The sequence below is a fragment of the Homarus americanus genome, unplaced genomic scaffold (genome assembly GCF_018991925.1).
Source record: "Homarus americanus isolate GMGI-L3 unplaced genomic scaffold, GMGI_Hamer_2.0 scaffold39675, whole genome shotgun sequence".
NCBI classification, from domain to species: Eukaryota; Metazoa; Arthropoda; class Malacostraca; order Decapoda; family Nephropidae; genus Homarus; species Homarus americanus.
Window position 1 is genome coordinate 5,925,606 of NW_024736071.1, and position 20,124 is coordinate 5,945,729.

The 20,124-nt window shown below is 36.4% G+C and overlaps 1 protein-coding gene across 5 annotated transcripts in view; it reads left to right on the plus strand.

Moving 5' to 3' along the window:
• Positions 1–2,049: 2,049 nt before the first annotated feature.
• Positions 2,050–20,124, plus strand: part of LOC121871772 (cyclin-H-like) — a 29,170-nt gene continuing 11,095 nt past the window's right edge. For all 5 annotated transcript variants that reach the window (XR_006089944.1, XR_006089945.1, XR_006089943.1 and 2 more), the window contains exons 1-8: positions 2,050–2,113; positions 6,156–6,295; positions 10,578–10,628; positions 10,960–11,123; positions 12,707–12,908; positions 15,561–15,668; positions 17,226–17,352; positions 18,947–19,191. Coding sequence is in view for 2 of the 5 variants with exons in the window: in XM_042374224.1 (XP_042230158.1) it covers positions 6,179–6,295; positions 10,578–10,628; positions 10,960–11,123; positions 12,707–12,908; positions 15,561–15,668; positions 17,226–17,352; positions 18,947–19,176 (999 nt within the window). In the remaining 3 variants the exon portion in view is untranslated. The remainder of the gene's footprint in view (positions 2,114–6,155; positions 6,296–10,577; positions 10,629–10,959; positions 11,124–12,706; positions 12,909–15,560; positions 15,669–17,225; positions 17,353–18,946; positions 19,192–20,124) is intronic.

Sequence of the window (20,124 nt, forward strand, 5' to 3'; positions counted from 1 at the left end):
CATATGCAGTTGCTATGAATGTCCCTTGAATTTTGGTATAGTTTATAATTTTTTTATGAAAATATAGCTAATATGCAATAAAAGTAATACGCATACTGCTTCTTTACGAAATACTGGTTGTCAATATGCATTTCAACTTCATGTGTAAAAGAAACATATGCCATACAATAACATTATTTGACAATTTATTTACAACATAAACTAAAGGAACAGGGTCATTGAATGCCACTTTACAGCTCAACCATGGCTAAAACAAGTTAAATCATTCAGTGTTGTACTGACAGTGAGCACAGAACATTTCACATATTCTTTTACTATAATTATTATATATATGCTTTTCTTTTCTTTCATCCTCAGTTTGAAAAAAATAAACATACCTATCCCTCATACTTCACTGAGGTAATCATTGTAAATGATATACAGTAGCTGATTAAGCTAAAATGCCAATATGTTCACAGATAAATAAAGAAAACTAAACTATGATAAAGGAACATCTTTCTCTTCCTTCACTGAGGTAGTCGATGTAACTTGAGGTAATCAGTGATTCACAGGAGCATCCTCCTTGTTGACATATATTTGAATATATTTATGACCTCGCTGTGACTTAATTCAATGTATCTTTCTATTGCCAATAGAAGAAGGTCAGAGAGTCTCTCCTCTCTACAGAGGCTTCTGAGTTTGCTTTTTTTTCAATTTGGAGAAGAACCTTTCCACTGTGGCTGTAAACACAGGCAGTGTAGCATAGGTTTTCATCATCTCAACTAGGGTTGGGAATATGAGATGGCCACTGTTTGCTTTCAGTGTGTCGAGCATCTCCCTCATGGATGGGAAGGTGGTGTGGAAGACCTTTAGTTCTGTTCTCAGCTTCTCTTCCTTCTCAACACAGTGTGTGTATGGCTTGGTGAGCTGCAGGATCTATGCTGCCTACCCAGTTGGCAGTAACTGTGAGGTAGTTGAAAGAGTGGATTAGTGTGTCAGAAGGCGTTCCCCCGCCGTCTGAGGATTTTATGGGTCAGTGGCACTTACGGGTAATACACCTTGGCCCTGGGGTACTCCTCCACAATATTGAAGTGGTGGCTGACTTGAGTGGCTGTGCTGGGACCTTACACTTCCTTCCCTGGCCAGGAGTTACTGTGGGTATGGGAATGTTGAGAGACTGTTTTCTCAGATGCATCATCAAATATGGTCTTGAGCTTCTACTCAGACCTCGTTGTGTTCAGCCTTGGCTTGTTTTTATAGTTTTTTTTTTTTGTATTCGCTTAGCCATTATTTTTTTTCGGTAAACGCCCCACCAAAAAAATCGATAAAAAAAACCCCCGGCCAATTACCAACGGAAATGAAGGTCGTAACCGATCTAAACACACAAATACACTAGAAAATTTTATTATTTTACTTTCTAACGGAGTTGGGTGCACTTATACATATTTACCGAGTTGAGAATCACTAATTAAATAATGCAGTTTTTTCTGTTACATTACAAATATTAAGGAAACTGAAACCGAAATTGTTGCTAATTCTTACCTGGAAACATAGCTGGGGGCTCAGACCCCCAGACCCCCCAGTTTCTAACTTGATCGATCAAAACTTTGTCAAATATAACCTGACCTGACCTGACCTGACCTACCCTAACCTAACCTAACCTACCCTACCCTACCCTAACTTGGGACAATACTATCATCAGTCGATAACTTTCCTCGCCAAAGAAAACTGATTTCCATAACAAAAATCATTTTCAGGTATCATTTATTTCCACAATTTAGGGATCAGTTTCCTCAATATTTGTTGACTTTCAGTGGAAAATGGTCGTAGTAACTAAAAAAAAACACGTTTTTTTTTTACTTCGTGGTTTTCAACTTCATTGCATTAGGCATCAAGTATTGAAAATAATGAGACCAAAATTGTCCTGCAAACAAAGCAATAGTCAAAGTCCAAATATTACTGTATAGAAATTATGAGTTTTGAAAATTCACATATTAATCCACCATAATATTCCAATAAGACACGTATAAGTGATGGAAAATTACAAATTATAAATAAAATTGACAAATAACTTTTAGGCCCAGAAAACGTCTCTTAGTCAACACTGGTCAGACGGGCTGGTGAGGGCTGAGGTGTGAGTACTTGTTCAGGTTTTACATCAAATTTACTTTCTGGATACTCGATCACCATTCTGAATTTTGGTATATTTTTCCTTAAGGTCCATAATCGTGTTTTGAAATATTTTTTACACCTTAACTTCTGATGTAAATGACTTAAGATATCAACCCCATTACCCCTAAGACTCCAGGTGAGACCCTAGTGGGGACCGGAAGTTCTTTAGGTTGGGGGAAAATTGGTATATTTTTACTAGTAGACAACCGGTAATATTGCAGTAAACAGCAACTACTCACTCGATAGATCTATTTTTTCTATGATCATTTTCTTATATTCCACTTCCTTTGCAAATTGATGGTAAGGGGGTCCAGTAAGGTTTAGGTAGTAAGGGGGTCCAGTAAGGTTTAGGTAGTAAGGGGGTCCAGTAAGGTTTAGGTAGTAATGGGGTCTAGTAAGGTTTAGGTTAGGTTATATTGTGTAAGTTAGCATTATTAGATTCTTGGGTTTCTGTAATCTGCAATTTTACCTGAACCTCTAGATTAGGTTATTTTTGGTTGTTGAGCAATGTGTTTTTCCGAAATTTAAATCCATGGTTGTCCACTTGTAAAAATTTACCGGGTAATCACACAAAGAGTGAATTACAACACTAATGGGTAAACTTATAGTTTGTCATCCCTGTGTTTAGGTATCCAAATTAACCTAACCTAACTAGAAATTTCTGCCCCAAATGGTCAGATTCGTTTAAAACACCAAAATACACTAGAAAAACATATAGGTCAACCCCTAGGGACTCATGTCCTTAAGTAAAAATTTACCCAGAAGTTAAATATCTCTCTTATATGTAATTGGGGTCAGAAATGCCAGTGAAGAAAAGTGTCTTGAAATTGTAAAAATTGCTGATTGCAACTATAAAATTCTCTAGATTCGTTGAGTGGCTACAAGTGAAATAATACCCGTAACCTAACCTAACCTAACCAGGGGGCTTTACCTTCTCCCTGCGACCCCCTGAAATTCACTGGATGACCAAAACAATACTAATACCCATAAACGGTCTAATCACGCCAAAAACCTTTGGAAAAACATAGCTTAGTTATTTAAAAAAAGGCCGTAACTTAACTAGACCCAACCTAAATAAACTGGTATTATTTTACAAGTGGACTCTCAAAAGATATTAGCAAATGAATGGTTGCTATTGGTAGATCTCACCCATCTATATCACGTTTCTCTATGACATTTCTATTACAAATTACATGTAAGCGAGATATTTAAAAATTTTGGTACGGCATTCAGGCGAGGCGCAAGGGACATTCTGCCCATCTTATTGAACCAATGAACGGGCTTGATTCCTAGACTTTGGGAATAATTTACGTGTGTATGGGTGTAGGTGCCATTAGTGGTTAAGTCTGAATCATAATCAACATGGTTCATGAATGATGGATGCGATCTACATTATTGGGCTGCATTCATAAGGTTTCATGATAGTTCAGATGGTAAAATTATCGTTTCAGTCATCCACCTATTTGGAACCTAACCTAACCTAACCTAACCTATCATTAAAAATCGGTCACAGCGCTGCTCCTCAAATGAATCCTAACTTAACCTACAAAAGTGCTGGTTGACCAAAGTGATGATAATACCATTCAGACTCTGTGACATTTCTTCGATCTCATGTTGTACTAAGTACTTAAAATTCCTGAAAAGAAAGAAGTGTACATTTACGACTATATAGGCACTTCTTGAAGGCTATTCTTTCCTTGGAAATTCATTCTATTTGTCAACCATTGGTTACAGAAAAGGTGGTGATAACTCAAAAACAGCTCATTTGCAATAGAAACCATGATCGAAATTGTACAAAACAGCTCGTTAACACATTGTTTCAAGCTTAAGATTGCTGAGGAGTTTAATTTTGTTCATTTTTTCCACTGGCGTTCTTATCATTGTAGTAAGTATTTTAAAAGAGGCGACAACTTTTTATATTAATTATAAGTACGTACCTATATATTTTTTAATTCTTTGTTTTTCCTCTACAATCATAAATAACCTGTAGTGGGCAGAGCATGAAGGATGACAGAAATTGCAGGGTAAAACATGGTGATAAAATTAATTGTTTACTGTAAATACAACGCAAAAGGTCTACTAAATCAGTGAGTGTTGTTTCGTGCTTTTTTTTTTTTTTTTTTTTTTTATGGGCATTAGCTCCACCTGGCCACAGGTCATTTTTAATGACCCACGTCAAGGCCTTGGGGTGGAGGGGGAGAGGATATAATGAAACAATAATAATAAAATAAAATAAATAAATAATTATAATAAAAGAAAATACTAACACTAAAAATTATAAATAATAATAATAATAATAATAATAATAATAATAATGAATCAGAAATAAGAATTTAAAAAATGTCATGAGTGAGAAATTATATATGTATACTGTACTGTGTTGTCAATAGTAAGATAAACAATTGAGACCCTGCAATTGTGTGTAAATGGGGCAGAAAGACAGATCAGCAACCTGGGACTTGGTCAAAAAAAAATTTTTATTTCATACGGCAGCAGGGTCTACCATTAGGTGTTGATTATCGTGAAACATGATGATGATTAACGAGAAATTCAACCATATATTTACAATAACAATCTCTGTAGTAAGGATAGCTAGACTTTTCCTCCTATAAGACCAGATTAGAGTAAAATATTATACTTCAGACTGGAATAAGTATATAAGGAATATCGGTGCATCCCTAGTCCAGGCAGTACCATCATAACTCACAGCACAGTGCACCTACCCACAGTTTACACTCCTGTACTGTACAGTCACTGATAAAGTCTTACGAAACCTTCACTTTAAGTTTCAATAGCAGTTGGTATACCGGTAATGTCTAAATGGGCCGTCTGTCAGCAGTGTACAGTACAATACCAGGATTACTCACTCATATAACAGGTGATCTATATCAGTTATTATGTTATGCCTTATAGTCAAAGTCAGTGAGTGGCTCTACGTGTGAGGTGAAGTGAGTGGCTCTACGTGTGAGGTGAAGTGAGTGGATCTACGTGTGAGGTGAAGTGAGTGGATCTACGTGTGAGGTGAAGTGAGTGGATCTACGTGTGAGGTGAAGTGAGTGGATCTACGTGTGAGGTGAAGTGAGTGGCTCTACATGTGAGGTGAAGTGAGTGGCTCTACGTGTAAGGTGAAGTGAGTGGCTCTACATGTGAGGTAAAGTGAGTGGCTCTATATGTGAGGTGACAAAATCTCCTCTTAAGTAAAAGTACTGTACAGAAAATGTAATGCACTTCTAAGTACTCAGATACTTCGTTACTGGGCACTTCAGCCGGTAACACATTGCAGGGTCAAATTATTTTGGCTGGAGCACATCTACTGGGTAAGTTTATGCCATGGGGTTTTAAGTCAAATGATTTTTGTCTGGAACGCACCTTGGCTTTTAACAAGGAATCTCATGGGGAAAATGAACCCGTCAAACGAGAATTCTTCTAATGAACACTTTTTAAGGATTGCATCTCTCTTATTCTATTACAGAAATTATAAATCCTCGTTTTTTTCCGAAAAGTAAGAAATAAATTATATTTTATAGAATTTTTTAAAGTTCCTGGTTAACCTGAAGTATATACTATCATATTTTAGTCGGAAGAACTATGAAAACTGTATATTACAGGGCTGTTCTACCAAATGAAAGTAATCCTTTTTGTTAATTTGGCAGAGGGTATGGCCTGCTTGCTATTTTCTAAGTGAATTATTTCTTTCCTTGTAAGTCAAAGTAATTATATCTTTGCTTCTACCCAGAATTAAATGCTGTGTTAAATCTAACATTTTATAGAGGTTCCCCAAAATATAACCCATTAAGTCTGCAGAGTCACCTTACATGCAGTACAGTACAGTATTTATCTTTTGTGAAACCTCTCCACTTATGTGCCAAAGTTGTAGCAGTGTTTTAATTTAATAATTTTATTTTATAATATTATTTCCCCAACGTAACAGATTGAAACAAGTTAAGATTTTAGGATACAGTAACGGCTGTTTGTATTAGAATATTATTAGAAGATTTTTGCAGGTACTGTTGTTACAAAAGACAAGATGTATGGCAGCAGCACCCAGTTTCAGAGCTGGACATTTAAGGATGAGCATGAATTGGCAAAATTGCGTTTTCAGGTCAACTGTGACTTCATTGAGAAGTTTGGAAAGAATATGGCCGTGAGTATTACATTCTAAGAGATCGTACACACAGAGCTTAGTTTATAAGGTAATTTGTGTTCTGAGTATGAGTGTCCAGTACTAAAAGAGTATGGATGAATCTTTTAAGAGACAAAAGGAAATAGAGGTTCACCAAACAATGGGTCCTAATTTTATTTCTTAACAGTATTTTTGACTTATGAGTACAATTTACTCAGTTGTACATAATAATATATAAAACCTAATTGATACATTTGATACCCACTTAACATACAACTCCTCACTGATTTTTATTACAGAACGTCAATATTCCATATAATGAAATTCAGTGACTCACTTCACTAGTTCCTCTGATGGACCATGATATTCTCTAGTACAGTGCCTTCCTTGCTGCTTTACAAACACTGTAAAATTAGATGTGTACCCTTGTGTGTAACAGATAAATTATAAATAAAGTCAATTGCAAATGTTTAAATCTTGATTTGTATAATAACCTTTGCTGCCTTACATACAGTATAGTAGTTCTGTATCATGAACTCAGATTACTTAAAGGCCTGTCTATAAGTTTCATATAATACAGGGAGTGAGGTGGTTCAGTCCAGTAAGAGGTCAGGTCAGTAGTGTGGTTATTTCCGACACGGTCTCTACTGTGACATGTTCAATCAGATATAAATTAATAATAATTAAATCATTACTAATGATACAAAAAGTGAGTGGTGTGATGTTAAGAGAGTGAATGGAATGAAAAATGAATAACTGGGAAAATGTTCTCCTGACAAAGCACTGTAGCTGCTTAAGTGAGAAAAATAAATAAAGGTGATGTTGATATTTAATACAAAACAGACATGGGAAGACTGAAGAAACAAGTTTTTAAGTGAGTGTCATGAGACTGTTGGAAGGAAGAGCAAAGTTAAGGGATGAATAAAGATAGAAGAATATGAAGAGTTTTAGCTGCTTAAAGGAGTTGTATAGTCTGAAGGGACATATTACTGTAGATTTTTGCTTGTTTGAGCCACTCATTTTTTTTACTATAATTATATTTTCATATCCACCCAGAGGTCAAAGCTATTATTCCTTGATGCAGACTTATGGCAACTTATGCACTTTTCCTACTTGTCAGTGCTGGAGGGGCACTAAACCATCTTCCTTGTAAAATTGGAACATACTGTAGTGTAATTCTTTCCTAAAATGGTATTAGTTTTATTCATCATATTTTGCTCAATATCGACTGCTAATTTCAATGTTGTTTGTCAGATTAAGTACAGTATATCTTGTAGGCTTGAGCACTTTACTATTTACTCCATCTTCCAACTTACCTTTTCATGCACTAAACAAATTACTGTACTGGATCATTTTAGTTTTTATTTCCCTTAACAAAATATCATGAGACATTTGTCATCATCATCATCACCAATGTTTTAAGGCCATTTTCCATGCTTGTGTGGGTTAGCCATTATTACCTGATGGCATCTCCACAGGTTGCATGATCTCTTACAACCTCTCTAGTTAGTAGTACAGGTAACACGTTGGAAACCAGGGGTGGACCCAGGAATATCAAAAGGGGGAGTCCAAGAAGTTGTGGGTGAGAGAACATGGCGAGCACAACGAGCCCACCCAACTGGGGTGTTTTGGGGGGCGCTGTAAGACCCCCCCTAGAAATATTTTGAAATCTGACCAATATCATAAGCATTTTGAGGCCATGTGCACTTGATATTTGGAGATATTCTGAGGGCAATAGTAATTACAAAAATGCCTGAGTACAATACTGCATTAAAGAAAAAGTACAGTATTGGAATTTTCTAATGAAAGAGGGTTTCCAGACACCCCAGTAAAGTTAGGCAACGTTGGGTCTGGTTAGTACTTGGATGGGCAACTGCCTGGCCCTAAGATCACCAGATGCTGCTGGCATAAGAACTCTACTGGAAGCATTCTTCTCATGGCTTTGTCACCTCTCCTCAGTCAAATTGATTGAATATCAGTTGTTATTATTATTATTATTATTATTATTATTATTATTATTATTATTATTATTATTATTATTATCAGTACTGTATTATATGTGTATTCCTGAGCACATTTCTCACAACCTCTCTGTATGCCATTCTTTGCCGACTCCTAGCTCTCCTCCTCCTCTGTATTCAAATACATGCATCTCTTAACAATTTGTTCTGCTTTATTCTCTCAACATGTTTGAATCATCTCAGTCCATATCTACACAAAACCTTACCAATGCTAAATACCCAGTCACCATCTTAGCTCTGAATAAGGTATCCTATCTCTCAATGCCCCATTACACATTCATCACATTATCATCATTTCAGTTAAATTTGGTCTATATACAGTATATCATCTTCTTTAACTGCCAGTGTTTTAGTGCCATACAACATATTTCTTATACAGGTTACATGCAAGTTTTTGTTTATTTCAAGTGAAGAAAGGGTTCTCTAGATGTGAATACACTCGAGGCAATAGCTCCCAAAGATTCTTCCAGCCACTTTTGACTCTTGCACCTGAGCTTGCTTCTGCACCACCTACAGCACTGATCATGTTACCTAAATAGTAAAATTCATCAACACAGTCCAGAGATACAGTATGTCCTCAATGTTGAGCATTTCCAGCCTTGCTGAGCCACATGATTACCTGCACATGCATACAATACACATATTGTCAGCAACATCATAAAGTAGTGTTGGTGGTAAGATCTCTTAAATAAGTAGGGTGTCCAGTAGCATTGTTCAGTATCATGAATGCCTTAAAAGATAAATTGTTCTTGGTGCAATATTAGCATCCCAGTCCTCAAACATAGCACCAGTAATCTAGATCATTGGGTTAGTCTCTAAATCACTGGAGGATAAGGTTTACTAATACCCTCTGAGGCTCTGGAATTTGCTCTATGACACACTAGCAGCAGCTTTACCAGGGTGGGTTAATCTGTCTTTTGCATCCTAAAACCCTGGCACTATCGTTTCTTCTCAAGTAATATAACTTCTCTCAGGCTTTTTTTTTTTCCCCAAACGAGCCAGTTTCATCCAAGTTAAAGATATTTTTGCAACTACAGCCACTCTTCTCAATTATTGCAGCCAATTCACTTAGGAAGCTATATGCTGCTTCATGTCTGCACTAACAGCATCCCCATTCACTTTTATATACAGTAATGTAAATTAGCCCTGGCCTTGAATTTATTAAACCTGCCATGGCTATCCATAAAAGTCCAGCATCATTGGGTTCACCCATATTATGTTTCAGATCTTCATGAAAACTTTCCTTCACCTGAATTATTTGGAGACTTAATGGACTACATCTCTCATGTTGGTCCTCCAAACACAACACTAATAACTTCTCCGTTTCCGCCCCACCTCCTCCTAATCACTGGGATTCAATATTTGTTATCTGCATTGGTGTGGGACCTGTTGCCTGTTTCATAATTTGCACTTTATCTTTAACCACATTTGTGATGGTGGAGCAGTTTATTCCCAAAGACCTGCCAACTTTAGCTAAGCTTCCCCCTATTCAACACGTTTAATTATATCACCTTTCTAAGAGACAACTGCTTTGTACCTTCTTTTCGCCATGGTCATTGGTACTTGCTTCATGCGTATCACCCATTGTTAATGGCTAATATCATAAAAAAAAATCAACAAATAAATGATCACTGCAAAAAAGTGATTGGCACCACTCAAATGAAGTACGTAAATGAATTTTAGGAGGACTCTTATGTGCAGATGGAATGTGCTGTACAGTTGTGTGGTGTTTGTTTTTCTACATTCAGTGACGTTATGTTTGAAAAAACTGTGTTTGTATGAGCAGAATGAACTTTCAAAAGACCGAAACATGGTCATAAAACATAATGTTTGAACATAATGCTAAGTGCATGGATGGGAAGGGGGCTGCTGAGGGTTCTGTAGCATCCTAATATTTTTGGTATACGGTGCTTTACATTGCACCAAAGAATGTCAAGGACACCAGAATTGATATTCAGCTCCCCTGGTAAAATTTGTTTCCTGCAATACTGGCTGATTGGCTCTTGGTTCTAGCCACATTGTATACACAGTGTAGACCATCTTTTGATATTAGGTAATATCAAGTATACCTCATACAGCACTTGGCAAAAACTTTGATTTTGGTGGATACTTGACAATTGCATACTGTATACTGTACCAGTAGTAGACTAGCAAATAATTAAAAGTTCTCCACAGTCTGTAAAATATTTAATGTGGCATGCATTTTTAAAAATGTGGTTTAATTAATTTTCATATATATTGCTTAGTATAACTTTCACTGAAAAGATAATTAACTTTTACAGAATATGGAGCGAGTACAACACTTCCTCACCACGGAAGAGGAGCATTTAATGGTAATGATCAGTTTAATAATTCTCCTAGTGATGTATTTATTGGAATATGTGGAAAGCAGAGAGGATAGAAGCACATAGATTACTGGTTTGAGTAAATATGTTCTAGAGGAGAGAGTCACGTATCAACAGGATGAACAAAATACAGAATATTATGAGTTATAAATTCAGTATATACCATTGTCTTAAGGTGAAAGTTTGCCAATTTTTTATAATTCTAGTTAGAGTAAATAGTTGAGACATAAAGAAATGAAAGTTGGTATATACATATTAGTTTGTATGTTCAAGTATAGTATACAGTAGTACATGCCTTTTATTTTAATTCTTTTCATAGGTTCGTTCATATGAACATTCTTTAAGAGAATTTTGCAAGAAGTTCAGAGACCCAAGAGATAGTCGCATCAGAATGCTGCCGTCAGTAACAACAACAGCACAGCATTATTTCAAGAGATTTTACCTGTACAACTCCGTCATGGATTACCATCCTAAAGAAATTCTGTGAGTAAAGTTTATTATATTGTATACTTTGGTAAATTACTGATGTGCTGATAAAACCAATTGCCTAATTTATATCTGGTGGCAAGAATTCATACCACGCCACCACCCGTCAAATTCAAAACAGCTTTGCCGATTGTTGAATCTCCGGGGTATCAACTAAACTTGCAGGGTATTTCCCCTATATGTAATCGTCGGTTATGCGAATTGGGGGGCCAACGGGGTGTTGGCATTCGGGTGCAACTGTACTGTTATAAAGGCATCATGGGCTGATGAGTACGAGAGGTGATTTGCTCGCTTCCCTCCTCTGTCACTGCTCCTCTCCCGGGCTATGCACCCAAACGTATTCTTGTACAGTATCTTAATATAATTCATATTATACAAGCATCCCCTGGGTTATAGAAGGGTTCTGCAATGTGGAACCATTTTTTCCCATATTCAGTATTTCCATAATAAAAGTTGAGATGCATTCCTACGGAAAAATTTTTGAGGCCCAAAAACGTGACACAAGCACATATATGTAGGAAATCAAATGATTTTAACAACGTACAATGAGTCATTCATGATGTAACATAATAAATGAACAAAACACTCAAATTTTAATTACCAGAAATGTTGTTGAGTGCTGCAGGAGGTGAAGTTGTGAGATCAGAGTTATTGCACTCTCCACTGTTGACATACTTTTATTTATTCAAATATGAAAGTCACGAGTAATGATTGAAATTGTCCTCAAAACTAATGCCGTTACCAATATCGTTACCTATTTTCTTAAGTAACGGCATTACTGTAATCGTTACTTTAAAGGTAACCCAATTACATAATGCCGTTACTCCCAACACTGATACACACACACACACACAGTAAACCCTCCCAATAATGGACTAATTTGTGAAACTCTCACCGACCGTACAGCTCTTCACGGCTATATCAAACTAGACAAATGATTTATTCTTTCTTTTCCCATAAGCTTGCATACATACTTTTATATGTTTGTAAGATGAAAATGCAGTATTTGTTTAAGAACTTTCATTTTTCTTGAAAATTGCACACAGTATATAGTTTGAGCCACCACAATGACAACATTCAGCTCTTCACTACGGCTTAACCGAGGTAGATTAAAAATTTAATATTTTGTTTCCCGTTATCCTGCATGCCCATATTTATGTAAGATGAAATTATTTTTTTTTAAGAATTTTAATCTTTCTTGAAAATTATGCAAGCCAACTCCTTGGCCTTCGCCACACATGTGACTGATTCCTTCACGAATTTTTGATGGTGCCCCAACTTCATTGAACCTCATTCTGGGGGGAGTGTAGAAGAACTGCCGTTGCATCAGTACCCATCAATGGCAAGTTGCAAACAAAATGCCCCATCAAGGTGCAGCTGACCGAGCGGTGCGAATATGAGCTGGCCAAACAAGGGTTCATCCGCCTGAACTTTCGCAAGGGCTTGGGCGTGTTTTGGCAAATTTGCCACAACGCTTCAAGCTGTACTTTTCTTTGTATTACATGACATATTTTGATTATTAGTGTACTGGATATTTATGTATTTGTGTTTCAGTCTAAATTTATTATTCTGTTTTTCAGAGTGACTTGTGTGTATCTTGCATGTAAAATTGAGGAGTTTTTTGTGACTATCAATGACTTTGTTTACAATGTACGAGGTGACAAGAAGAAAGCAGCTGAGATTATTCTTAACAATGAACTTCAGCTCACACAGGAATTACAGTTTCATCTTATTATTCATCAACCATTCCGACCAGTTGAAGGCTTACTTATAGATATTAAGGTATGTAAAAATGACCTCTTCTGCATTATTTGTGGTTGACAAAATTTATACATCTTCCCCTTGCCGGGTATTTCTTTAACTCCTGACACCAGACACGAATAACATTTGCTGACCGGGAGGGGGCATTATTTCTTGTGTGCAAAGAAATGTATAGTGTATTCCCTTTATGTGTTTGCCCTTAGGACAATTATTTCTTTTACCTGTATTGTATACACACTATAAGAACAGCCCAGTCCCAACCATCGTAAAAATTATCAACGACTCGTAATTAACCAGTGTATTCACTCCCAACCAATCATACCTTTTTGCACTGTCACTATGTTGAAATGCCCTGTAGTATAACCTACTCCCCTCCTAGTTATTATATATCATAATTGTATCACAAGAGAGACACCTTGCAGGACGCCACAAAACTCACGTGCTCCCCGTACCGGCCGTGAAAATGGAGGCAACGTTAAAACTACCCACAGACATTCTTGAGTACGTCCAGGGTGTCATCCGTGAATAATAGAAGGCCACAAAATAAAAATCTGCGAATTATCCGGGCATTCTGTGTACAGTAAGTCCTCATTATATGCGAGTCAGCATATGGAATGCATCCTATTTTCCCCATTTAACTAAGTGGAGTACAGTATTCAATATATGCCATTTTGAGTTATGTGAGGGTTATCAGGAACGCCTCCCTCACATAGGTATATCGAGGACTTACTACCAGTAAATGTGAGGAATAAATAAAAATAATACCAATAAATAAGTTAGAACAAAAAATACTGTACAGTATTGCCAAACCAGTAAATAAAAAGCATATGAAAGTTTAACACAGTCGCCATTTGCATATACCCCCTGGTTCACCATAGTGACGGAGATGCCACCTCCACTGATTCCCTAGCAATGCCCCCTCCACACACGGCTCACCTCCTCCCGCTCCCTCACTGAGCCAGCTAACTCGTGTGCAAAGAAATGTATAGTATTCCCTTTATGTGTTTACCCTTTGGGCAATTATTTCTTTTACTTTTTCACATTATGTAATAATAATTAACGGTTCATTGAAAAAGTTTGGCAGCCCGAAGGCTGAAAATATACATTACACAAAATTGTATGAAGGATGGTGTGTGCATGTAACCGAGTAAAAATAAATGAAAGTTACGAATATTTACCCAAAAATACGAGATGAAAAACAACCTTAACACCTCACCGCTATTAATGTTTAAATGTTTTTATGAAAGTTTTATGTCATTTATTACTTATGTTTTTCACCTTGCATTATTTTATTTTAGTCTTTTTAGCCTCTATTTTAATTCACTGACATATGACCTAAGTTGGTGTGTTACCAGAGATGTAAGTACCACAGTCAGTCAGTTAATCAACTAGCATTATCATTGCCATATGAAGAATTCTAGAATGCTCAGTGTTTTTTTACTCCGTGGCATGGAAGTACATGTATAGGCGTGGGGTGAACGTCTCCTGTGCATTAATTTTCACATGTGTGCACCGTGTGAACCTTCCCTTTGAACTTCATTAATTTATTAACCGCAAGGGTTCTCACGTGCGTAAAAAACCCACTCGTGTGAAGCAGGCCTTACAGCGGAATAGGAGAGTTGAGGCTAGCCTGTGTTATGCAGATAAGTGGGGTTGCAAATAGTGAGGTATTCCTGTATATACATATACTGTATAGATAAGATGTCATATGTAGATGCTACTGTATATAGATGTAAAAGTATAGCGAACTGACCACCAAATAAGAGGCAAAAATTTATAACTAATTACTTCAATAATGCTTTAATAGAGGAAGAAATTGATGAATCTATGTCTCTGTCTCACACATACCAACAATACCATGACAGTGACCATAACCCGAGGCCCACACAACGGGGGGAAGAATTTGTTGATGTCACAGCTGATAATAATGATAATAGCCATCAATTGCTCTGGGTGTTTACTAGGCCCCACATAACAACAAGAGGAATTTGATAATGAATGTGATACACCCAATGATCTTGATTGTGACCATGGACGTGCTGTAATGCTGTTAGTGTTTTTTCATAGGGACAGTACAACAGGAGGGAGGACTCTGACAGTGATGTGTATTTTTACATTTGGAGGAATTGTTTTTATTTTTGGGTAGGAATGTATCTCCCTTTATATAATGGTAGTCAGTGGGAAAAATGCCTTCAATTTACAAAAAAATGATTTACGTACATTGATTTTTCAGGAATGTATCCCTTTCATAAATTGAAGCACTCCTGTACGTAGGTAATGCAATAAATTTTCTTATACTGTTTGATAATCACAATTGTCAGTGAAGGAAATATTTACAGTTTGGTAATGTACTGTTAAACATTTTATGCTATGTACTATATTCAGATTTTGTGTTTTGCAATGACTGTTATATGGTGTCAGTCATCAGGAAAAATTTATGATCTATAAGAGGTCTTTCCCCATTTTAGTAGATAATTCAGTCTCCAGTAATGACAGTAATTATTAGACAGTGTACCTGAATCAATGTCTTTGTTTGATTATGATTAGTTTTTTTCTACATACTAAAATATTCCAAGAGATTTCTTTAAGTAGATTACTGATGTACTGTATGTTAAGATGATTAAAATGTTGGGGATTTTATTCATGCATTATTCTTACTTGTGTCACCAACAGACAAGGTTTCCTCAGCTGCGAGACCCTGAGCGACTTAGGCCATACATAGAAGAGTTTTTGGAGAAGGTCAATCTTACAGATGCCATATTATTGTATGCTCCAGGGCAGGTAAGAACAGTTTTTTGTGGAAAAGGACTGCCATTTATATATATACAGTGTGTGTGCGTGTGTGCCTCAGAAGCACAAGGCCGCAAGCGCCATCACGGGGGAAATGGAGTTATTGGTGCCAATGTATTCGCCAAGTTGAGTTCTGTCTTGTGGAACTTGGATTTTCAGCCTTGTGTTACTCTCACATGGTCAAAATAGCAATGAAATACATTGGTATGTGTACCTAAAAGGACCGTGTTCAACTCACATTCGTCACACAAGGCTGCAAATCTCACCCCACGGCACCGCATCCCTTTAACTCACATAGCAGCCAATGACAGGCGCGCTTCACCCGCTACACCTCCCAGCTGAGCCAATGACGCAGCAAGTAGACCCGCTTCGGCCGATGGGCGCGCGTCTGGGGCACATGGGCCGTGATGCATGACATGCCTACACAAAACTTTCACAACAAAAATTTTTAAAAATAAAACAAACCCCACCTCGATATCTTTATTGGTTGTGGAGTAACAAACGATAAACTTAAGGGGCTTGTTTCTCACTTTAAAAAATGGCACTTGCGGCCTTGTGATTCTAAGGCTCTCATATATTATGAATAAAAAAAAAGAAAAAATACTGTTTTGCCATTTGGCAGTGTTGACACGAGACAGCAGAGCTGTGAGGGAACACTGCGCCCTCTCTCCTTCACTCTCTGTGCTCACTCCCACACATTTTTGATCTTTTGATTATTTTTATTTATTTATTTTTTCACATTGTGTATGAATGATTGTGTGTGTACATGTCACAGTAAAAAAATAAATAAAAAATTATGTACAGTATATACTGTTTCTTCCCAAAAATAAGAGTAGAAAAATAACTAATGCAGCTTACAGCTTGACGTGAGGCTGAGATACTGACTTTTCACCCTCCTCCCACGCCCTCCTTCCCTTCCTGGGGATGTAAGAAATGTTGAGTCCCATTATGTGTTTTCTTTGCACATTCTGTATAAAAGATTGTGTGCCTGTAACAAAGTTTTCAAAAATTAAGAACATTACATAGAGTCTGTCTACCTGATAATACTTGTAGTGACAGCTGGAGGAAAATTTAAATAAATTTTATTTTTTGTAAATTTATTGTTTGTCTTTATTTTGTATAGATTTTTTATTTTATGTCTGATTTTAAATAATTTGAGTTATTTAGCCATTATTTAATCATTATAACAGCAGGATATAAAATTTGTTTGGGCTCTTCAGGGGCTCAGGAACGGAACCAATTTTTCCCAATAAGTTATTAATACCTGTATTGATACATACTCGGTTACTTATCTATGGCTTTTTGAGGTCCCGACCCCTTTGTATAATGGTCATTGCCTGTACTGTACCTTGGGTCTGGGTGCTGCTGTAATTAGTCTTTAACCCCATATTTTCCTTTTGAATAATGTTTACACACAAAAAATGCATATACTGTACTGTAATATGATAGGGTAATTGATAGGACATACATTAGGGAAGCTAACTTCTCCTCTTAAATGAACTGTCCAATACAATACAATACTGTACTGTGTGTGTAATTACTTGACAGATTGCCCTGGCAGCAGTTACAAATGCAGTCAGCAGATTGGGAGAGAACCTGGATCATTATGTGACTGATATACTGTTCCCAGATGAACAGAAGCAGCATCTCTCAGTTCTTATTGAAGCAGTCAGAAGTAAGTTACAAGAACCAGGAATTTTAACAGTTTCTTCATCAGGTAATGCTTTGTATTATTTAAAAAAATTTGTACGAGTATACATAGTACAGTAGTGAGAAAATGCCATGTCATCTCATTCGTCATTTACCTTTATCATTTTGTTTTATATGTTGGCGATGTATTATTTCAGTTACTGCTGTTATGTACAGTTATGTTCATGCGCCATCCTGCATTTAAGTTGGACACTGAGTTTTGTAGATATTCATCATTATCCCCATTTTATGGCCATTTTCCATGCTTGTGTGGGTTAGTTAATATTACTTGATGACAGCTGTCCAACCTGCATGGTTTCTTGCAGCTTTTCTCATCAGATACTTTATCAGATAAGACCTTGGTTGCAGCTGTAGTAAAATTAATGTAAAAATGAAATGTATATTTTAATTAATGTTATTAATGTATAGAGAACAAAAGTTGGAACCATTCGTGGTTAAAAAAAAAAGCTGAGGTGGATGGCAGAAGACCAACGCATTTATGTATGCACACGTGTAAACATAGCATCATTTCTCTCCATAAGAATATGAAAGCAACACCTATTACTGTTTATTAATGTAAACACGCCACAAAAAGTTCTCCAACAGCCGAGCATGACAGATTCCAGAATGAACACTATGGCTCGTGTCATCTCAGAATGGTTGGTATGCCTCGTTGTAAAGTGACTTGTAATAATATACAGTTTGTTGATCGTCTTTATAGTATTTACAATAAAACTTCCTCGGGGAGTAATCAGATTTCTCGTTCGTTTTGTCATACTTTATGACCCTTAGAGCAGGCGAGAACTTTTTGTACATACGATATTTGTTTTAATTAATGTTTATGAGTGTAAAACAAAAATCCTACTCACTAATGGTGATGAAGCCAAAAACATAGGACACAACCAATGTTGTCTGAGTTTTCACTTAGATGACGACAAAGCGCCTACAGCGACAGGCTCTCTCTTAGCTTTTGATCCAGCACTACCATCACTTACTCTCTTGCTCATGTTGAAAAAGGGCACAAAAATGCTGTAAAATACGTACCTGCAAAAGTTTTTTATCTTTATCTGGTTCATAAACATGGAAAAGAAAAGCCCGCCTAGCGCAACTGTTTATGTTGGCGACGTTGCCATCCCGGCAGCCCGGAATGGTGCCTGCGCAATGTGACTTTTTTTTTTTTTTTTAATATTTGTACAATACTATACAGTATTAGTTTTTATTTTTCTGAAAATGGAATTTTATTCTATTATATTTTTATATTTTTGGAGTAAATATAAATAAAATGTGACAATGATGTAAATTGGATGAGGTCCTTAATTAACTGTGTTTTTTAATATGAGTCGTCGTAATTCGAGACTATACCTGTACCCGTAAGTTTAAGAAGGCGAATTTGTATTTCATGAATTACTTTATCAAGACTCCACTGTATATTGTTTGCATCTAAATTACACTGAATATATTACAGTTCTCTTAATATTGGCCACTGTGCACTTAAGTGGGAAAAGGCTTACTGGGGAAAATGAAATTTACATTTTATTTCAGTGTGGACTTTAAATATAATATGCATCGTTTATTTGCAGAGATTAAGAAAATGGTGAAGAATGCAGAGCCTCCGTTGGCAGATGCTGTCCGCCGTGAAATAGAAGCCAAGCTGGAAAAGTGTCGTAACCAGCAAAATAATCCCAATTCATCACAGTATCGTGCACACTTTTCTGAGTGGGATGATGATGATTTACCTATTGCTGCTTCACCATTTAATGATGATATAGGTTTAGGGGTAGAGAGAATTCGATCACCATCAACTTACTAACTCTTGATATTTACAGTAAGTGATTTTTCAAGGTTGTGTAAATTTACTAGATAAATTTTTTTATACAAATTTTTCATTTTCAGGTTAGTTGTGTGAATCCATCAGGGTAAAATAGGCTTTCACTTCAGTCCTTTGGTCAAATACTAATGTCTCAACCTGCTTCACCGAGTCATTTAATATTTATTAACAGTTGTCCAAAAAATCATCTTTAATAATGCTGTGTAATCATTAGAGGGAAAATGTGGGGTAAAATACTACAAAGAACTAGCCTCATAGCTTAGCAGAATTGTAAAAAGTACTGGACTTTGTTACTTAAGTAAAAGTATTGTTACATTGGTAAAATGTTACTCAGGTAGAAGTAAAAGTATCCAAAGATCAATGTACTCAAGTAGAAGTAAAAAGTCTCTCATTCATAAAGTACTCAAGTACTGAAAGTAAAAAGTAACAACAAAATTATTTTGTCTAATATTAAAATAAATCCACAATAAATTATAAAAAATAATTAACTAAAGATAAAAGTAAAAGACACATTGCATTACACACATGTTTATTTGCAACTATTTCTATTGAGATTAATCAATAACTGATTCTTAAAATTATGGCTGTTCAATCAGGATCTTTTAGGCCTAAATATAAGCCCGGCATGACCTACTGAAAGAGAATACGTTCAGCCGCTCTTCTCCCTACAATCCATTGCAAGGATAGTGAACGAGCTGAGAGTATATCCGTCCAACACTATGATCAGTTTCTTCCTCATCCACACAAGTATCGTCGACGTGGACTTATGGTCCACAGATATAATGTTGTCTCTGCTCACATTAGGTTAGGATACAGACCTATCTGTCAAGTATCTGAGGTGGGGGAGGACCCACACTTCTCTTCCTGTTAACTCTGTAACTGTCCCAACACTAACACCCTTCAACACTACTGTATTGCCTTGACTGTCTC